The sequence below is a fragment of the Labeo rohita genome, chromosome 12 (genome assembly GCF_022985175.1).
Source record: "Labeo rohita strain BAU-BD-2019 chromosome 12, IGBB_LRoh.1.0, whole genome shotgun sequence".
Classification (NCBI taxonomy): Eukaryota; Metazoa; Chordata; class Actinopteri; order Cypriniformes; family Cyprinidae; genus Labeo; species Labeo rohita.
Genome location: NC_066880.1, coordinates 9,167,009 through 9,183,176, shown reverse-complemented (window position 1 = coordinate 9,183,176; position 16,168 = coordinate 9,167,009). Strand labels below are relative to the sequence as shown.

Sequence of the window (16,168 nt, the reverse complement as noted above, 5' to 3'; positions counted from 1 at the left end):
TTTCCGCCACTGGAAAAAAAAAAAAAAAAAAAAAAAAGGGTAATTGCGATTTTTCTCTCACAGTTTTGACTCATCCTCCTCACAATTGTTGACAGCACACAATTCTGAATTTTTTTTCCTAAGAATTGTGACATAAATTTGCAATTTTGACTTTTTTCTTAGAAGTGTGATACAAACTCGCAATTCTGACTTTTTTTTTTCTCAGAATTATGATATAAATTCACAATTCTGACATTTTTTCCTCACAATTGTAAGTTTATATCTTGAAATCATGACTTTTCCTCAGAATTGCGCAATACAAACTTGCAATTATGACTTTTTTTCAGAACTGAGATATAAACTCACAATTATGACTTTTTTCTCAGAATTGCCAGTTTATATCTCAAAAATATGACTTTTTCCTCAGAACTATTCTGAGAATTGTGAGTTTATATTTTGAAAGTAGGACTTTCTCAGAATTGCGTGATACAAGCTCGCAATTATGACTTGAGATGGAGATAAATTCGCAATTCCGACTTTTTCTCAGAATTGTGAGTTTATATCTCTAAATTATAACTTTCTCAGAATTGCATAATACAAACTCGCAATTATGACTTTTACAGAATTGAGATATATTCCAACTTTTTTCTCAGAATTGCATGATATAAACTCATAATTCTGACTTTTTTCTCAGAATTGCAAATTTATATCTCAAAATTGTGACCTTTTTCTTGTAACTCACAATTGCAAGTTTATATCACGCAGTTTTGAGAAAAAAAGTCAGGATTGTGAGTTTGCATCACAGTTCTGTAGAAAAAAAATCAGAATTGTGAGATAAAAAGTCGCAACAACCTTTTTCTATTGTTTATTAAGTGGCAGAAACAAGTTTCCATATTTTAAAGCCAGCTGGGTGTTCTTTCTAAAAAAAATATTACATAATAATGCAAGAATGGTCCTTGAATTTTGCTAGAATTTGTAACAGCTGGTTTGGATTTCACTAAAATTCATAATTCAAATCAACATAATGTCTGACCTGGTTTGTACGTCCTCCACGCTGATGTTGTTCTCCTCCAGCTCTCTGAAGCCTGGCACTTCCACAACAAACACGTGTCCTCCTTCTGTGCCCAGCAGCAGCAGCTCACCCGATGAGTGTGCCAGGACCGCCGTGACCCGTGTCACACTGGGAGGAGCACTGTCAATGTATCACAACACAAGGGGTCAAAATGAAAGCGCTAGTAATTCTCCCCTGTTGTATTACTGCATGTTGTTATTCTTCTTGCTATTTCCCTATAGTGGCTAATGAACTGGAAAGTCTCGCCCATAGGCTTACTTCCGCGTTGAAAAAGGTGGATAAAACAGTAGGCAAAAAGTTGGAAAAAGATGGCTTACTATTTCTGGCAAGAAGTGCACATCTGATGTAAACTTTACCATCAAATGATGCAACAGGACAGGATTTATGAATGGCAGTGAAATGACGCAACTGACACTGGTAGGTCATGAGACAATGAATGCAGTACACCTGGTTATATTCATACTAGAAGAATCGACTCAAAAAGTATGCAGTATTTCAGATGCAGCCCAAGAGATCAAAATGTCCTGTCACTTGTTGCATAATAATAAGAAAAGTATTAGGATGGATAATCATTCATGGGAGAATAGGATATGACATCACAGGCTGCAAAAAACCTAATTTGAATCACTGAAGTCAGCAGACTGTATGTGTACATCTATGTATGGATTCAGAGCACAAGTGAGTATCAGTCACGTCTGGGTCAGTGTGAGTCAGTACTCATGTCTCATTATTTGGGTGTGTGCGCATGAACATCCCAGCAGGTTCAAAATCTTCTAGCATGATAATATTAGACTGAGGTGAGTCTGTAGGTGTGTGTTCCTGACTCACCCAGGTGGACCAGAGAGAGTGAAACGTCCAATCTCAAGCAACTCGGACATGCCATTATGAGCCCGAAGCGTCCACATGTGCAGACTGTTGTCGTCCAGTAATGTTACCAACTCCACCTACAAAAAAAAAAAAAAAAAAAAAAAAAAAAAAACACAGACAGACATAAAAATAAAAATCAACTTATCCAAATAAAAAGAAAATATAATGTATTTAATACATTGGGAATTATCTAAAAATGTATATTGCTACAGATTACTTACACTACCTGTCAAAAGTTTTTAATTTTTTTGAAAAAGTCTCTTCTGCTCACCAAGCCTGCATTTATTTGATCCAAAGTAGAGCAAAAACAGCAAAATTTAAAAATATTTTTACTATTTAAAATAACTGTTTTCTACTTGAATATATTTTAAAATGTAATTTATTTTTGTGACCAAAGCAAAATTTTCTGCATCATTACCCCAGTCACGTGATCCTTCAGAAATATTAGAATATTCCAATTTGCAGTTCAAGAAACATTTATTATTATTATTATTATTATTATTATTATTATCAATATTTAAAACCATAAAAATCTTACTATTGAAAAACTTTTAAAAGGTAGTGTATAATTTTATTTAAATCCATTCATCCATTATTTTTTGATTAAATGATATATACAGCTAATGTTATGTAAAATAAACTCACACCATTGCATAATATTTCATTGATACACCACCCTATTTTTAATCTATGCATATAATGAAAAAGTTGCTTTGTGCGTAACTTTTTGTAAATTTTTTTTTTTTTTTTAAAAACCTCGCCCAAAACCACTGATGATTCACTGAAAACCGAATCCCAAAGATTGAATGGAATGGAAACTGACATGCCAAAAAAATAAAAAATAAAATAAAATCCAGGTGAGATCAAAAGGCATCAGGATTGAAGTTCCTGGTATTACCTGGTTTGGCAGGAAGTGCACCTGTGTAACTGCTGCATTCTCATCATGAAGTCCCATGAACTCCACACCCGGAGTTCCATACCTGAGAACTGGTTAAGGAGAGATTTGGCAACCATTTACACAAGCACCTTTTTATTTTGTGGTAAGAGGGGAAAAAAAAAAAAAAAAAAAAAAAAGAGACACAAATTACATTAAATTCCCCTCCCCAAAAAAAAAAAAAAAAAAAAAAATTCCAAAACTATTAAATACCAGACAGGTAATGCTGGCCACATAACAGTTATTCATTTCTATTTCCTCTTCTGTAAATGACTAACAAAGAAAATTACGCAACAGTATGGGAAAAAAAAATGTTACATGGACATGCGTTCTCACCGCTACGCACTAATATAAACTGTTCCGCCTTTTAAAATACCTGTATGATGGGTGTGTACCATTGAGCCACTAGAACAACCACGAGATGAGCTACAGGAAATCTCAGCACATTATCATCGTATCACATTGTAGTCACTCTGCCCTCGGGATTCAGAGACAGGGGAATGGAATGTGATCATTCTAGTCAAGAGTTACGTTATACACAGATCAAATAACCCAAAGTGTGAAAAATGTCCTCTGTTTGGTGAAGGATACAGTTTGATTGCTCCTGATCTGGTACCAATGGCCAGGAGCTCCAGGCTGGGGCTGAAACCCAGAGCACTGGGCTGATGGGGAAAGCCATGTTCAACAGTCTAAAGCAGAGAAGGAAGAAATGAGAGTGTGAAATGTTACATTATATACAATGGCTCTGGTATTCACAGACTTTTTGGGCAGCTTACTTTTTAAAAGCATCATAGTTATAGTTTCAAAGTCTGTTCCAAAATGGAACATATACAATTATGCTGCATTTAAAGATGCCTCATTTTGGGCAAATTAAAAGGCAGCATCCTTCACAGAGAATGCAATGCTATGTTATACTGCAATGAAATTGTAGGGCTGCATGATTAATCAAAAATGGTTTAGTGGCAATTATCAAATCGGAAAAGCTGTGATTTAATTGTTAAAATTAATACATGCGTGACTGTGCTCTTTTTTTAACACAGCACTGTGCTCTTTTACACGTGAGCAGCTCATGATCCAGTGTTTTCAGTAGTTATGTTTCCATTGCCCCTCAAATTGTGCAAATTGAAATTATACCTAATGGAAACGCGTCAAATTCAAAAAACTCCCATATATCGCAAAAAAAGTTCTTACGCTCACATGAGGTGGTTTTTCAGGCAATTTGAAAAAGGAATTTTTCGTAAAATTGCAATGGAAATTTATTTATTTTTTTTTTATTATTATTTACAGGTCACATGGTGTACGTAAAAAGTCATATGATCACTCTTCAATGTACTATAACCTGCAACACTTCATACATGGCCACTCTCAAGTATAAGGGGCTTTCCCTGCAATTAATGCTAAGACAATTTACACTGCACACATCTGTGGCGCATTACAGCTCTGACACGGCCACCGGAGCTGATCGCTGCCACTCTATTAAATGCTTGTGTTTATACCAGCTGCCTTACGCAAGTTTCAGAAGCATCTCTCCGCGCTGCTTCTGGAAAGATGCATGTATACGCCTTCAATTAAATATAGCCAAAATCCCACCAAAATCTGTTGACATGACTTTGACGCGTTACATCAGTTAGTGGAAATGCTGTCACTCCGGATTAATTTGTTAATGAACATTTATAAAATATTGCCGCAAATCTGTAATGGAAAGGCGCCTAGAGTCTCAGAGCATCTCTGTTTACAGTAAATGCTGCTCCACAAAACCACTGCTCTGAGTTTGGGCCCCTTATAACATGCATTTGGGATGCAACTTGGACCAATCATCTTCCCAAACTGGCTGTTGTCAACAAAAGAGAAGCTTTAAGGCCTTGCTTGTGTTTTTTTTTCTGTCAACATGAAAGCTTAATGGTTTAACATTTTAAAATGAAGAAATAAATTAATAAAGACAGCCATAAATATACACTGCCGTTCAAAAGTTTGGGATTAGTATGATTTGTAATGTTTTTTTTTTTTTTTTTTTTTTTTTTTTTTTAAGTAGTCTCTTATGCTCAACAAGGCTGCACAGAAAAAACAGTAATATTGTGAAATACTATAACAGTTTAAAATAATGGTTTTCTATTTTAATATATAATTTATTCCTGTGATGCAAACCTTAATTTTTATCAGTCATTACTCCAGTCTTCAGTGTCACATGATACTTCGGAAATCATTCTAATATGCCGATTTATTACTTTTATTGTCAAAGTTTGGAAACGGTTGTGCTGCCTAATATATATATTTTTGAAACCTGTGATTATTTTTTTAGAATTCTTTGATGAATAAAAAGGTATTAAAAAACAGCATTTATTCAAAATAGATTTTTCTAACAATATAAGTCTTTGCTATCACTTTTTATCAATTTAACACATCCTTGCTGAATAAAAGTATTAATTTCTTTAAAAAAAAAAAAAAACATTAACCACACACTTTTAAATGGTAGTTTATATTACTACAAAAAAATTTACATTTTAAATAATGCTGTTTTTTTTTTTTACGTTTTATTCAAAGAATCCTGAAAAAAGTATCACAGGTTGCAAAAAATATTAAGCAGCACAACTGTTTCCAACATTGATAATAAAACAGCATATAAGAATGATTTCTGAAGGATCATGTGACACTGAAGACTGGTGTAATGTTGAAAATTCAGCTTTGCATCACAGGAATAAATTCTATTTTAAAGTATATTAAAATAGAAAGCCACTATTCTAAATTGCAATATTATTTCACAACATTACAGCTTTTTTCTGTATTTTTAATCAAATAAACACAGCCTTGATGAGGAGGACTTCTTAAAAAAAAACAACAAAAAAAAAACAACACATTAAAAATCGTACTGATTTTAAAGTTTAGAATGGCAGTGTATGCATCGCAATTTTCCAGTTGTACTATAATATACAATTTTAAATGTTATTTTTCTTACATACTCTCTTCACAATGAAAAATTAGATTAGTAATACTGAAATCACACGTTTTCGCCAAATTATGCAGCCCTATCAAAATGGCAAGGAAAGTAACAAATGCTTAAAAAAAAAAAAAAAAAAAAAAAAAAAAGATACATAAAATACATTAAATGCCAGAAAATTATAATTTAAAATCATATAAATCATATAAATCAAAACAGTCATCAAAAGAGCTCCTATAAAAATAGCACAAAACCAGTCTTGTGTATGTATAACAACATAAACAAACTTTCTACAAAAGATGTGGGCTTAACTACCTTGTTGAACTGATAGAGATCCTGTTTGTGCTTGTCCCTCTGAGACTCATGCCCATGACGCCTAAACCTCTTCATCGTCCCTGGACGAGCAGGGACCTCACGCTGCCCTCTCTCACGCTTTCTCCTCAGCCACCTGACAAGAGAATAGGGGTACACGGTTAATGGAGGCTTTTTTAGACAAAAATAAAACCATTCGTGTAAAAACATCACACTTATGAATAGCATTGACAACAACAAAAAGGAATAATCAAGACTTAAAGTCAAAGTTCACCCATAATTTAATGCTCTTTACAGCTGTGGTCACCATTCATTGCATGCATGCATCTTCTATTGTGTTTCGTGCAACAAATTCATACAGTTTAGGAACTATCCTCTTAAAAAGAAAAACTGAAGCACTGTAAAGGTTGCACAACTCAACCAGACTCTGCAAAGTGTATTCCAGCAAAAAAAGAAAAACAATGGATCTGATAGGATCAAGAATTCCAAGGAAGGAGTTGTGGGCTGTTTGACTGAAACTACACCCCCCTCACCACCCTGATTCCTCTCTTTCGCTCTCTCTCTGCCCAGCCCCCGCGGGAAGATTGCGGATCTCTGCAGTCCTGACTGAAGCAGCTTTTGTTCAGAGCTGAACGCTATCACAGGCCCTCCCTTCATCTGAGCAAACAGCACCTGATGAAAACACCTGTTGCTCTGGGGAAGCCGCATCAGAAAGAGCCTCTTTCAAATGGACAGAGAAAGGAGGGGTGCTACCTGCTATCCATTAAAGAGACCACTCAGACTGTAACAATACACAATAACCTGTAAATGGACGGCAGTTTCTCTCACCTGAAGCTTGAAACGGTTTGTACTTCTTGTGGTTGAAAACAGAAAGTCGCCACTGGCTATTTTCCTCCATTTAATGACTGTTAAAAACATTTTACTATGGCAACAAATGGGAGCATTGTAATTATTATACAATTTATGTATTAAACTTCAGAACATAACTCGGCCCATACCGTTTGTGCTACAGATATTGTTCATGCCTCAAACCATGTGGCTTGTTAATAAAGAGCGTTGTGAGAAAAGTCCAACACATTATTACCTACCACAGTAATTACTCAGAACACGATAGCAACACCCTGGAAACCACAATACCATAGCACTGCGACAGAAAATTTTGCACATGCAAGCACAACCCACCTTTCCCTTTAGGTTAAATTATCTATTGGTTCAATAACTAGGTTCAGCTGAGGTTCAATTATCAGCTAATATAAAGTTAGCACAGTTTTATGGCAATTTTTCTATAAAATCAATTAATTAGAGATGCTTTCGATTATTAAAAATTAATAAAATCATTAAAATGCAATCCAGATAATTAACAGAAAACACAGAATTCCGTAAACAAAAAATGAATTTGAGAAAAAAAAAAAAAAAAAAAAACATTTCATAGGGCCTTAAAATTACATTTTTGTTAAACTTTTAATAAATTTATGTTCAATTGTGTAAGTTTCATGATTTTTTAATTAATAAAATCTAATTGAACCGTTAAAAAAAGTTTAGAAAAATTCAAACAGAATCCAGAAAAATAAAACTGAAAAAATTGGAATTTGGACAAAAATAAAATTGTTTTCATAGATTTTCTACACAAAAATCTTCTTGTGTGTTTAAGAAGTTAATAATTCAGTTCAAAAGTGATAGTGAAGATATTCATAATGTTATACTTTTTTTTCTTTTTCAAATAAAAGCCGTTTTTTATTTTTATTTTAGAAACAAACACACACACACACTTTTCCACAAAAATATTAAGCGGTTTTCAACATTTATAAGAAGAAATGTGTCTTGAGTACCAAATCTGAAGAAAATTCAGCTTTGCTATCAGAAGAATAAATTACATTATAAAGTATTAAAATAGAAAACAGTTCTTTTAAATTGTAATTATATTTCATAGGACTCGGTATTGACATAAATTTCACGATTCAGTTTAGTTTCTGTTCACAATTCTCAACACTTGATTCGATTCAATATTGAATATTTTGGATATATACCAGGTACAGTACATGGCAAATTTTCAAGGAAAAAAAAAAAAAAAAAATCTGTAAAAGCTGTAAAATATACATTTGTATACAACACTTTAATTACACTCATTGAAGTTTTTGTAATAATAAAGTTATAATACTAACTTTACATAATTATGTTTCTACTCCAACTCATTTTTTGAATACAAACATGTAAAACTTGACAGATTTATTAAAACATAAATTAAACACTGAAGAACAGTAAAAAATGATAATGCACTTTATATGGTGCGTATATTTAGCGAAATGCTACTCAGCTAGAAAAATTAACTATAGAGAGTCTCTATAGTTAATTTTTCTAGCTGACTAAAGAGTTTATGGTCACTGAATATGTGTTTCCTGAGGTAAACGTGTGCGTGACATTGTTTAGAAGCCGTTATACCGGTGTCTTTGCGCGGTTGAAACAATGACAACTCTTTCAATATACCTTTGGATGTCCATTCATGTTTATTTTGTGCTACTACTTGTATTAAATCAGAGGAGATGATAGTTCACATGCGCTCTGTGCTGCTGCTTCTCTGAACTGAGGTGCTACAGCGATCGGTCATTCCACATTAAAACAGCGCCAAAATATTTATTGTTTGAATACTGTACTACAATGGACAGAATTTGCAATCTGAGACTTTGTTTCATGTCAAAAGTAACAAAGCACTAAGTTTATTGCAATTTATTGGATGGGAGGGGCGCTACAATGTTCCCTTTATTAACTGAAAACAGGCTACACTAATCGAGACTTGAGAATTGATATTGCTGCATAAAAATGAGAATCAATTAAAACCGAGAAATCGATATTTTTAGCCAGCACTAATCACATTATTATGGTTTTTACTAGGGCTGCACGATAAATCACATGCGATTGTGAGGCGCGTTTAGTCAGTAAAATGGGTACTTCGATTAGTAGTAAATCTCCATCAAATGCGTTCAGCTGGAGCGGCAATTAATACACAGAGCCCTAAATCACTGACAAGCTACACAAAAATCGCGCTCATAATCGAATGTGATTTATCTGCTATCATGAGTGCGATTTTGCGTAGCTTGACGCGCCTCACAATCGCATGCAATTTATCGTGCAGCCCTAGTTTTTACTGTACTTTTTAATCAAATGCATGCTGTTGTGAGCGTGAGAAAAACACTTCCTAACCACAAAACATTGAACTGTAGCTTGCCTGTACAATACCCAAAAAAAACCCCACAGAAATTTGGCAGTAATTATGGTTACCAAGGCACGTGTTAATAAGGGGAAGTCTTTCTAACGTTCTATATGCAAATGTGTGTATAAAACACACATACATATCCACATGCAAAGAGAGATTCTTAAGGAAAAGAGTGAGGCTACCAGGATGTAGCCAGGAAAATATAAAGAAAACAAACACTGAGTCAGAGTCTACGACATTGATTATTGACAATAATAACAGCATTCAGAGTGACATATCCAGGTAGCATTAACGTCACATCACACTAGAACTCCCCTGAGAGCGTGTCTAGACAAGAATGCCCTCATAATTTATCACACTTTCTCCAGGCTAATCACATCAGCATATCAACAGGAAAAGGGACCTTTTTCCAACCCCCAATCAATCCTTTCCAAGCATAACCTTCCCAGTGAGTCAGTTGACCCACTCAGACACATATTTCTGTGATTATCGCCATTATTAGCCAAGAACGTTTAGTCATCAAGCATGTGCTACAAACGCTTCCAGAGAAGGAAAAGAGCTCCCGTTTCCTTATTTTCAGGACCAGAAATCCAAGGAGTACAGGACCCTGAAGGAACCAGTCACCAAGCTAAACAAAATGAAAAGAGAGAGTCTGTAAAGCTTAGCTTAAGGGACAATGGTAAAGTGGGAGGTCTTCTACTTAAGAGTGAGCTTGGTTTTATGAGGGAAAACTCTCAGCAGGAGAGCTGAAGACGGGAGAAAAGACGCGATTCATTCACAACTAAAGAGGCCAGAAAGTCCAAAACAATCTCTGAAAACCATATTGATCACAGAGTCTCTTGCGTGAAGCAGCTTCAGAGAATTTTGCTCTCAGAGATCAATATTACACCTCCATCCATTTAATCCCAAGTTAATTAGAGGTAGAAAAAACAAACTGCAGTTTGTTTTGAATCCTGCTGGGAGGAATTATGGCGGAGGCGCATGTGAGGGCATTAATGTGGGAGTAGTGGCTCTAGCTCGTCTAAATTAGAGGTGGGAGGCCTGCATGGAGAATTCATAGACTTTAAGGAGAAACGGTATGTGGAACTAAGCAGCCACTACAGAATTGCTTGGCATAATCAGCTTAACCATATAGACGACAGATTCATGGCAGTGGAATATAAAATTACATGGTGCATTAGCAGAGGAAGTATTGATTAAATTGCAGCTCTAAAACATGAAGACATCCATTTTTGATGCATAAAGAATACACAAACTATGGAAGAATTACACTGCCCTCCAAAAGTTTGGAAACGCCCTAGAAAAGTGGGGTTTTGGACAATATTGGCATGAATCTTTTTTAATTTGTGATAATTTTGCACTGATAAGGGACAACACAAACTACGAAAACATTTTATTACATAAACAGTTTAAACATAGAAAAATCTTAAATTATCGATTCATCAAAATATCCACCATTAGGAGCTATTACAGCTCTGCATAATCTGGGCCTAAATTCATTGTACTCTAAACTTAATTGGCAATCAATTGTTGAAGCTATTAAGGTGTGCTGACCCAAAAATCTTTTAAAAACCTGGGCCAAGTTTAAACCAGTAACCAGGCATCACAGCTGGCAAAGGGGCATGTCTGAGTCTGACATGTATATATTGCTATTATTATGTAATCAAAATGAAAATTATTATTGCTGGTCTTCAATGATAATGTCAAGTTACTTTAATATATTTGCACCAAAAAATGATAAGGATTTCATCCAAAACCACACTTACCAGGGGTGTTTCCAAACTTTCAGAGGGCAGGGTATATGAATTTAAAGTGAAGCTAGTGAAATCTAATCTAAGTGCACACTTTCAAATGTGTCGCCTTGTGACTTATACACACCAGGCTTAAATTTGAAAATACATGTTAAAATACACAAATGTTCACTTCAGTTAAATGTTATGTATTAGTATTTTATTTATTGTAGAGCTGTCACAAATCCTCGATTCAATTTGAGTACTCAATTTTATGAGTACTCAACTTTCAAGTACTTAAATTTTCAAGAAATTACAGTAAAGAAACGGGCAAATATTAAATATTAAGTGATTATTTGAATTAAATGTTGTTTAGTCAATATTAAATGAGAAAGTGTAAAAACAATCGTCAGGCCATTGACGGCCTCTGCAGTAATTTGTTATAATGCATAATTAGTTCTATTGTGTATAACACATTATGTATTTTTTAGTTTTGTTCAATAAAACCATGTAATTACGTGCTTTTGATACTTTATTTGAACTAATAATTATTGCCTCATTGCTTATTTTAAGTAATGTAGTCCTTGTTCGCTTATATTGTGTATATTACCACAAAAAATAATTATAATTATCTGATTACTCGATTAATCATCAGAATAACCGAATGATTACTTGACTACCAAAATAATCATTAGCTACAGCCCTAATTTATTGTCTTTTTATATATACACTCACTACACAGTGCTATCAAATCAATTAATCGTGATTAATCGCAGCCAAAATAAGTTTGTTTATAAAATATTATAAACGCAATATATAGATTATTATAAATACAAATAAAATTGATATTATTACATTATAAACACAAATAGATAAATATGATTAACACAATATAATAGATTACTCGATCAATCGTCCGAATAATCAACCGATTACCAAAATAATCGTTAATGACAGCCCTCACTAAGTCTCTATGTGCACAACATCATAGTAGTGTTAAAAAAAAAATTATAATAATATAAAATATAAATATAAAATATTATATACATATATATATATATATATATATTTTTTTTTTTTTTTTTTTTTTTTTAGGAGAACCACACACACACCTCTCAAAATAATTAAAAATGGAAACTTTACATTATCTTCACATAGTAGTTACTGACTGACTGTGAAGATCTCACCAACTGCAGGTGCAAGAGATTTGAAGGACTGTCAGATTTGAATAATCTGTCAGATAAAAACAATAATTCAAATTGAGTAGAAAAAGAGCATATTTTTGTGCTCTTCTAAGTGGAGTATTCGAAAAGCACAAAAAGTGTGTAACAAGTTATGCCCACTCTTATACGTAGGGTTATGGGTTTGTTTAAATATCCACACCATACAAGGAGCTCAATTTTTAACTAAATTTAGCGCCTTCTATGGTTGTCAGGAAGCTAAATTACTAAAGCACAAAAATCCCTTAAATCTTTTTTAGGAGAACCAGTTCTGAAAGCCCTGCAGTAAACAGTGACACTGCTGAAGAATCGATATGCTTAGAGATTCCTCTACTAAAGGTCATGGTGAGGGTGACATCATATTATGCAAACACGTCAACATGTTTGACGACTAACCCGTTGAAGTGTTACTAGCCAGGACTCTGCCTCATACCCTCAGGAGAGCAGCCAGAAAATAGCACCCTATGGTCAGGAGAGGTCAACTGCTTTTTAGTTTAAAAACAGCCCGTGCAAGCCCACAGTAAATTCGAGACCAACAACGCTCTCTCATTTCATGACACAGCACAACACAAACTGAGCCATGCTGCCAGAACCAAACCGTCCCACCCAACTCGACGACTGTTATTACGGGAGGCAACTACATGTGCTTCTCCTATAGCCTACTTCTATTACTGGTTGCACAAAGCAATGGTTAAAAAGAGAAGCAACAATTCAGATGTAATTTCAGGTGTTAAACTTCAGTTTTTGATGGCCAGTTTCAGAGCAGGTTCCTCTTCTCCATGATTTCACTCCATCACAAAGACGGTCCTGTTAAAAACAATAGCTTTAGAGAACAAGAGTTCACAACAACAAACCTGCAGCTAAAATCAAAACTCAGAGACATTAAAATGGAAATGAAAATAGCTTAAAAAAATAAATTTTCAGACAAGCAAGTTCAGCTTGCTTTTTATTTATACTACTATTTAAAAGTTCAGTAAGATTGTTTTTCTATTTAAAAATACTTTTATTCAGCAAGGATGCACTGAACTGATCAAAATTGATAGTAGGCTTTATATAAAAAATTATTTTGAACATTCCATTCACCACATCCTGAGAAGAAGAAAAAAAAAAAAAAGGCACAACTGTGACAATAAAAGAAATGTTTCCTATTATTAATGAATAAATAAAAAGTTACACTTTAACCTACTTTTTATTTAATTTTTGAAATACTTTTTATATAATCATATTAAGAGTTTTAACTAAACAGTCAGTTTGACAGCAAACTGTCCCTGTTAACGCATCACTAGTGACATCACTACATTCTCAGCATAGCATCCCACAGGAAACAGATCACAAGAGAAGGCAAGAGTGGCAGACCTGCCTTGACATGAGCGTGGAACTGTCAGTGAACTCTCACCACAGACATTCTCCCTCAGCTGCATAACCTGGTTTCATACGGCACGTTAAATATGTCATGCCGGTCATTCTGGGAAATTGAGGAATTGCTTATCCCATTTTTAGACTCAATATGGGTAAAAGGGCACCAAAGAATCAACTAAATGATAGCTGAGGTCAAGAGAAAGGCACTCAAGTGCAAGTAGGTCAAGCTCTGCAAAAATCATCAGCTACACCCTGATTAAGGGAGAACACACTATGCAAACACAATGAAAACCTGTTCAACCGCCACGAGATGACAACACGGATAGAGCGAGTATAGGATTGGAAAGACCTTTATTTTAGGATACACCAGGAGCCAGCAGGTTCTTACTTTGAAATGAACACTGACACTCATGCATCAGGGGTAAACCATAATGTTATTGTTAGTAAAAACAAAAACAAAAAACAAACGGTCGTTCACTGTTTCTTCATGTTAGTTCACAGTGCGTTAACAAATGTTTAAAAACATACACTACTTGTGATTTTAAAAATGCATTAGTAAATGCTGAAATTAACATTAACTAAGAATAATAAATACTGTATAAGTATTGTTCATTCTTAGCTCATGTTAATGTAGTTAACTAATGAACCTTATTGTAAAGCGTTACCACAATAAGAATTGTGTTTCTGCAGTAGTTCAAATGTGCATTTTTCAATGTTTAAAAAAAAAAAATAAAAAAAAAACATTTTATGTTTAGACAGATGTACATGTACATTACTGTTCAAAAGGTTAGGCTGTTAGGATTTTTGAAAGTCCCCCCCCCCCCATTAAGGCTGCATTTATTTGATCAAAAATGCAGTAAAAAAATTATTATAAAACACTATTGGAAATTAAAATAATTAAAAATTTAATTTATTGCTGTGATGAAAATAATATTTTCATGGAATGAAATTTTGGATGAAAAAAGTTAAAAAAGAAATATTTTGTAACAGTATAAAAGGTTACTTTACAGACTTTATTGTCACTTTTGATAAATTGTAACATGCAATTGCTGAATAAAAATATTAAATTATTTTTTAAAATGTTTGTAAAATGTAAAATGTTTAAAATGTTTTTAAAAATGCTTTAATGAAATCATTTAAATAATTGTTAACAGTTCTTTACAAACCATTTAAAAAAAAAAAAAAAAAAAATTCTGCTCATCGAGGCTGCATTTACTTGATATAAAGAAAAAACAGCAATATTGTGAAATTTTGCTGCAACTTAAAATAGTGTTTTTTTTATTTTAATATACTTTACAATATAATTTATTTCTGTAATGCAAAGCTGAATTTTCAGCAACATTACTCAAGTCTTCAGTGTCAAATGATCCTTCAGAAATCATTCAAATATGTTGATTTATTATCAATATTGGAAACAGTCATCTTTCTTTCTTTTATTCGGCAAGGATGTGTTAAATTGCTAAACTTAATAGTAAAAACCTATATTGTTAGAATGAATGCTGTTCTTGTTAACTTTTTATTTATCAAAAAATCCTAAAAAAAAAAAAAAAAGAAAAGCACCATAGGCTCCAAAAAAAAAAAAAAAAAAAAAATTATTAAGCAGCACAACTGTTTCCAACATTAATAATAAATCAGCACATTAGAATGATTTCTGAAGGATCATGTGACACTAAAGACTGGAGTAATGATGCTGAAAATTCAGTGTTGCATTAGAGAAATAAATTATATTTTAAAATATATTCAAACAGAAAGCAGTTATTTTACATAGTAAAATATTTCACAATAATACTGCTTCCACTGTATTTTGGATAAAATAAATGCAGTCTTGCTGAGTATAAGGGACTTTTTGACTGGTAGCGTATTATCAACAATATTTAAAACTAAGGTATTTCAATTGTTCATTTTATTTATTTGCAATATTAGCTGGAATTTATGCATCAGAAAAAAAAGTTCAAAAATTACACCAATATTAAAAACCAACACATGACAGGAAACAAAAGGTAAGGCATTAGAAAAATGTATATCATCAACAAATGCAATGCATAGCACACAGCTCTGAACTGACAGGCCTGTGTATTCTGATATACGGTCATAAAAGATGTTGCAGCTACACAATATAACAAAGTCCATAATGAGTAACTTATGACCAGCGGTAAGATCACAGACGTTAGACGTTTTTGTTTGATCAAAACTGTCCAATCCAGTCAGACCTCTAGCAGACAAAAGTTCATAGCGCTTAAAAAAAGAACAGCTGGAGAGGATGAGGAAGTATTGGATGAACTTCCTCTCATTCTTACTGGTCATTGTAAAGCAGATCTCGCCCTACATGCTATCACCCATGCTAACTGTTTGTTTCTGTGGAAGTGAGAAGCCTTTGTTTACCTTCTCTTCCTCTCAGTAAAAATGTAAAAATAAGATCTTGTCTGTGACTATGGGGTGTGTCCGCCACAGGATGTCAGTCCCCAGACTCAAGCCTTTCCTGTCTTCTCTGAGAGGGCCCACGAAGTGAAGCATAAAAACCACATTTACACCCAAACGTCTCAAACTGA

At 33.7% G+C, this 16,168-nt stretch overlaps 1 protein-coding gene across 2 annotated transcripts in view; it reads right to left on the bottom strand.

Moving 5' to 3' along the window:
* The window catches only part of llgl2 (LLGL scribble cell polarity complex component 2), a 34,033-nt gene that overhangs the window by 15,644 nt on the left and 2,221 nt on the right, over nucleotides 1-16,168 (bottom strand). For both annotated transcript variants that reach the window (XM_051124377.1, XM_051124378.1), the window contains exons 2-6: nucleotides 6,103-6,235; nucleotides 3,444-3,541; nucleotides 2,817-2,898; nucleotides 1,880-1,995; nucleotides 1,013-1,171 (exon numbers count right to left, since the gene is read on the bottom strand). In XM_051124377.1, the coding sequence (XP_050980334.1) occupies nucleotides 1,013-1,171; nucleotides 1,880-1,995; nucleotides 2,817-2,898; nucleotides 3,444-3,541; nucleotides 6,103-6,177 (530 nt within the window). In that variant the 5' untranslated portion in view covers nucleotides 6,178-6,235. The remainder of the gene's footprint in view (nucleotides 1-1,012; nucleotides 1,172-1,879; nucleotides 1,996-2,816; nucleotides 2,899-3,443; nucleotides 3,542-6,102; nucleotides 6,236-16,168) is intronic.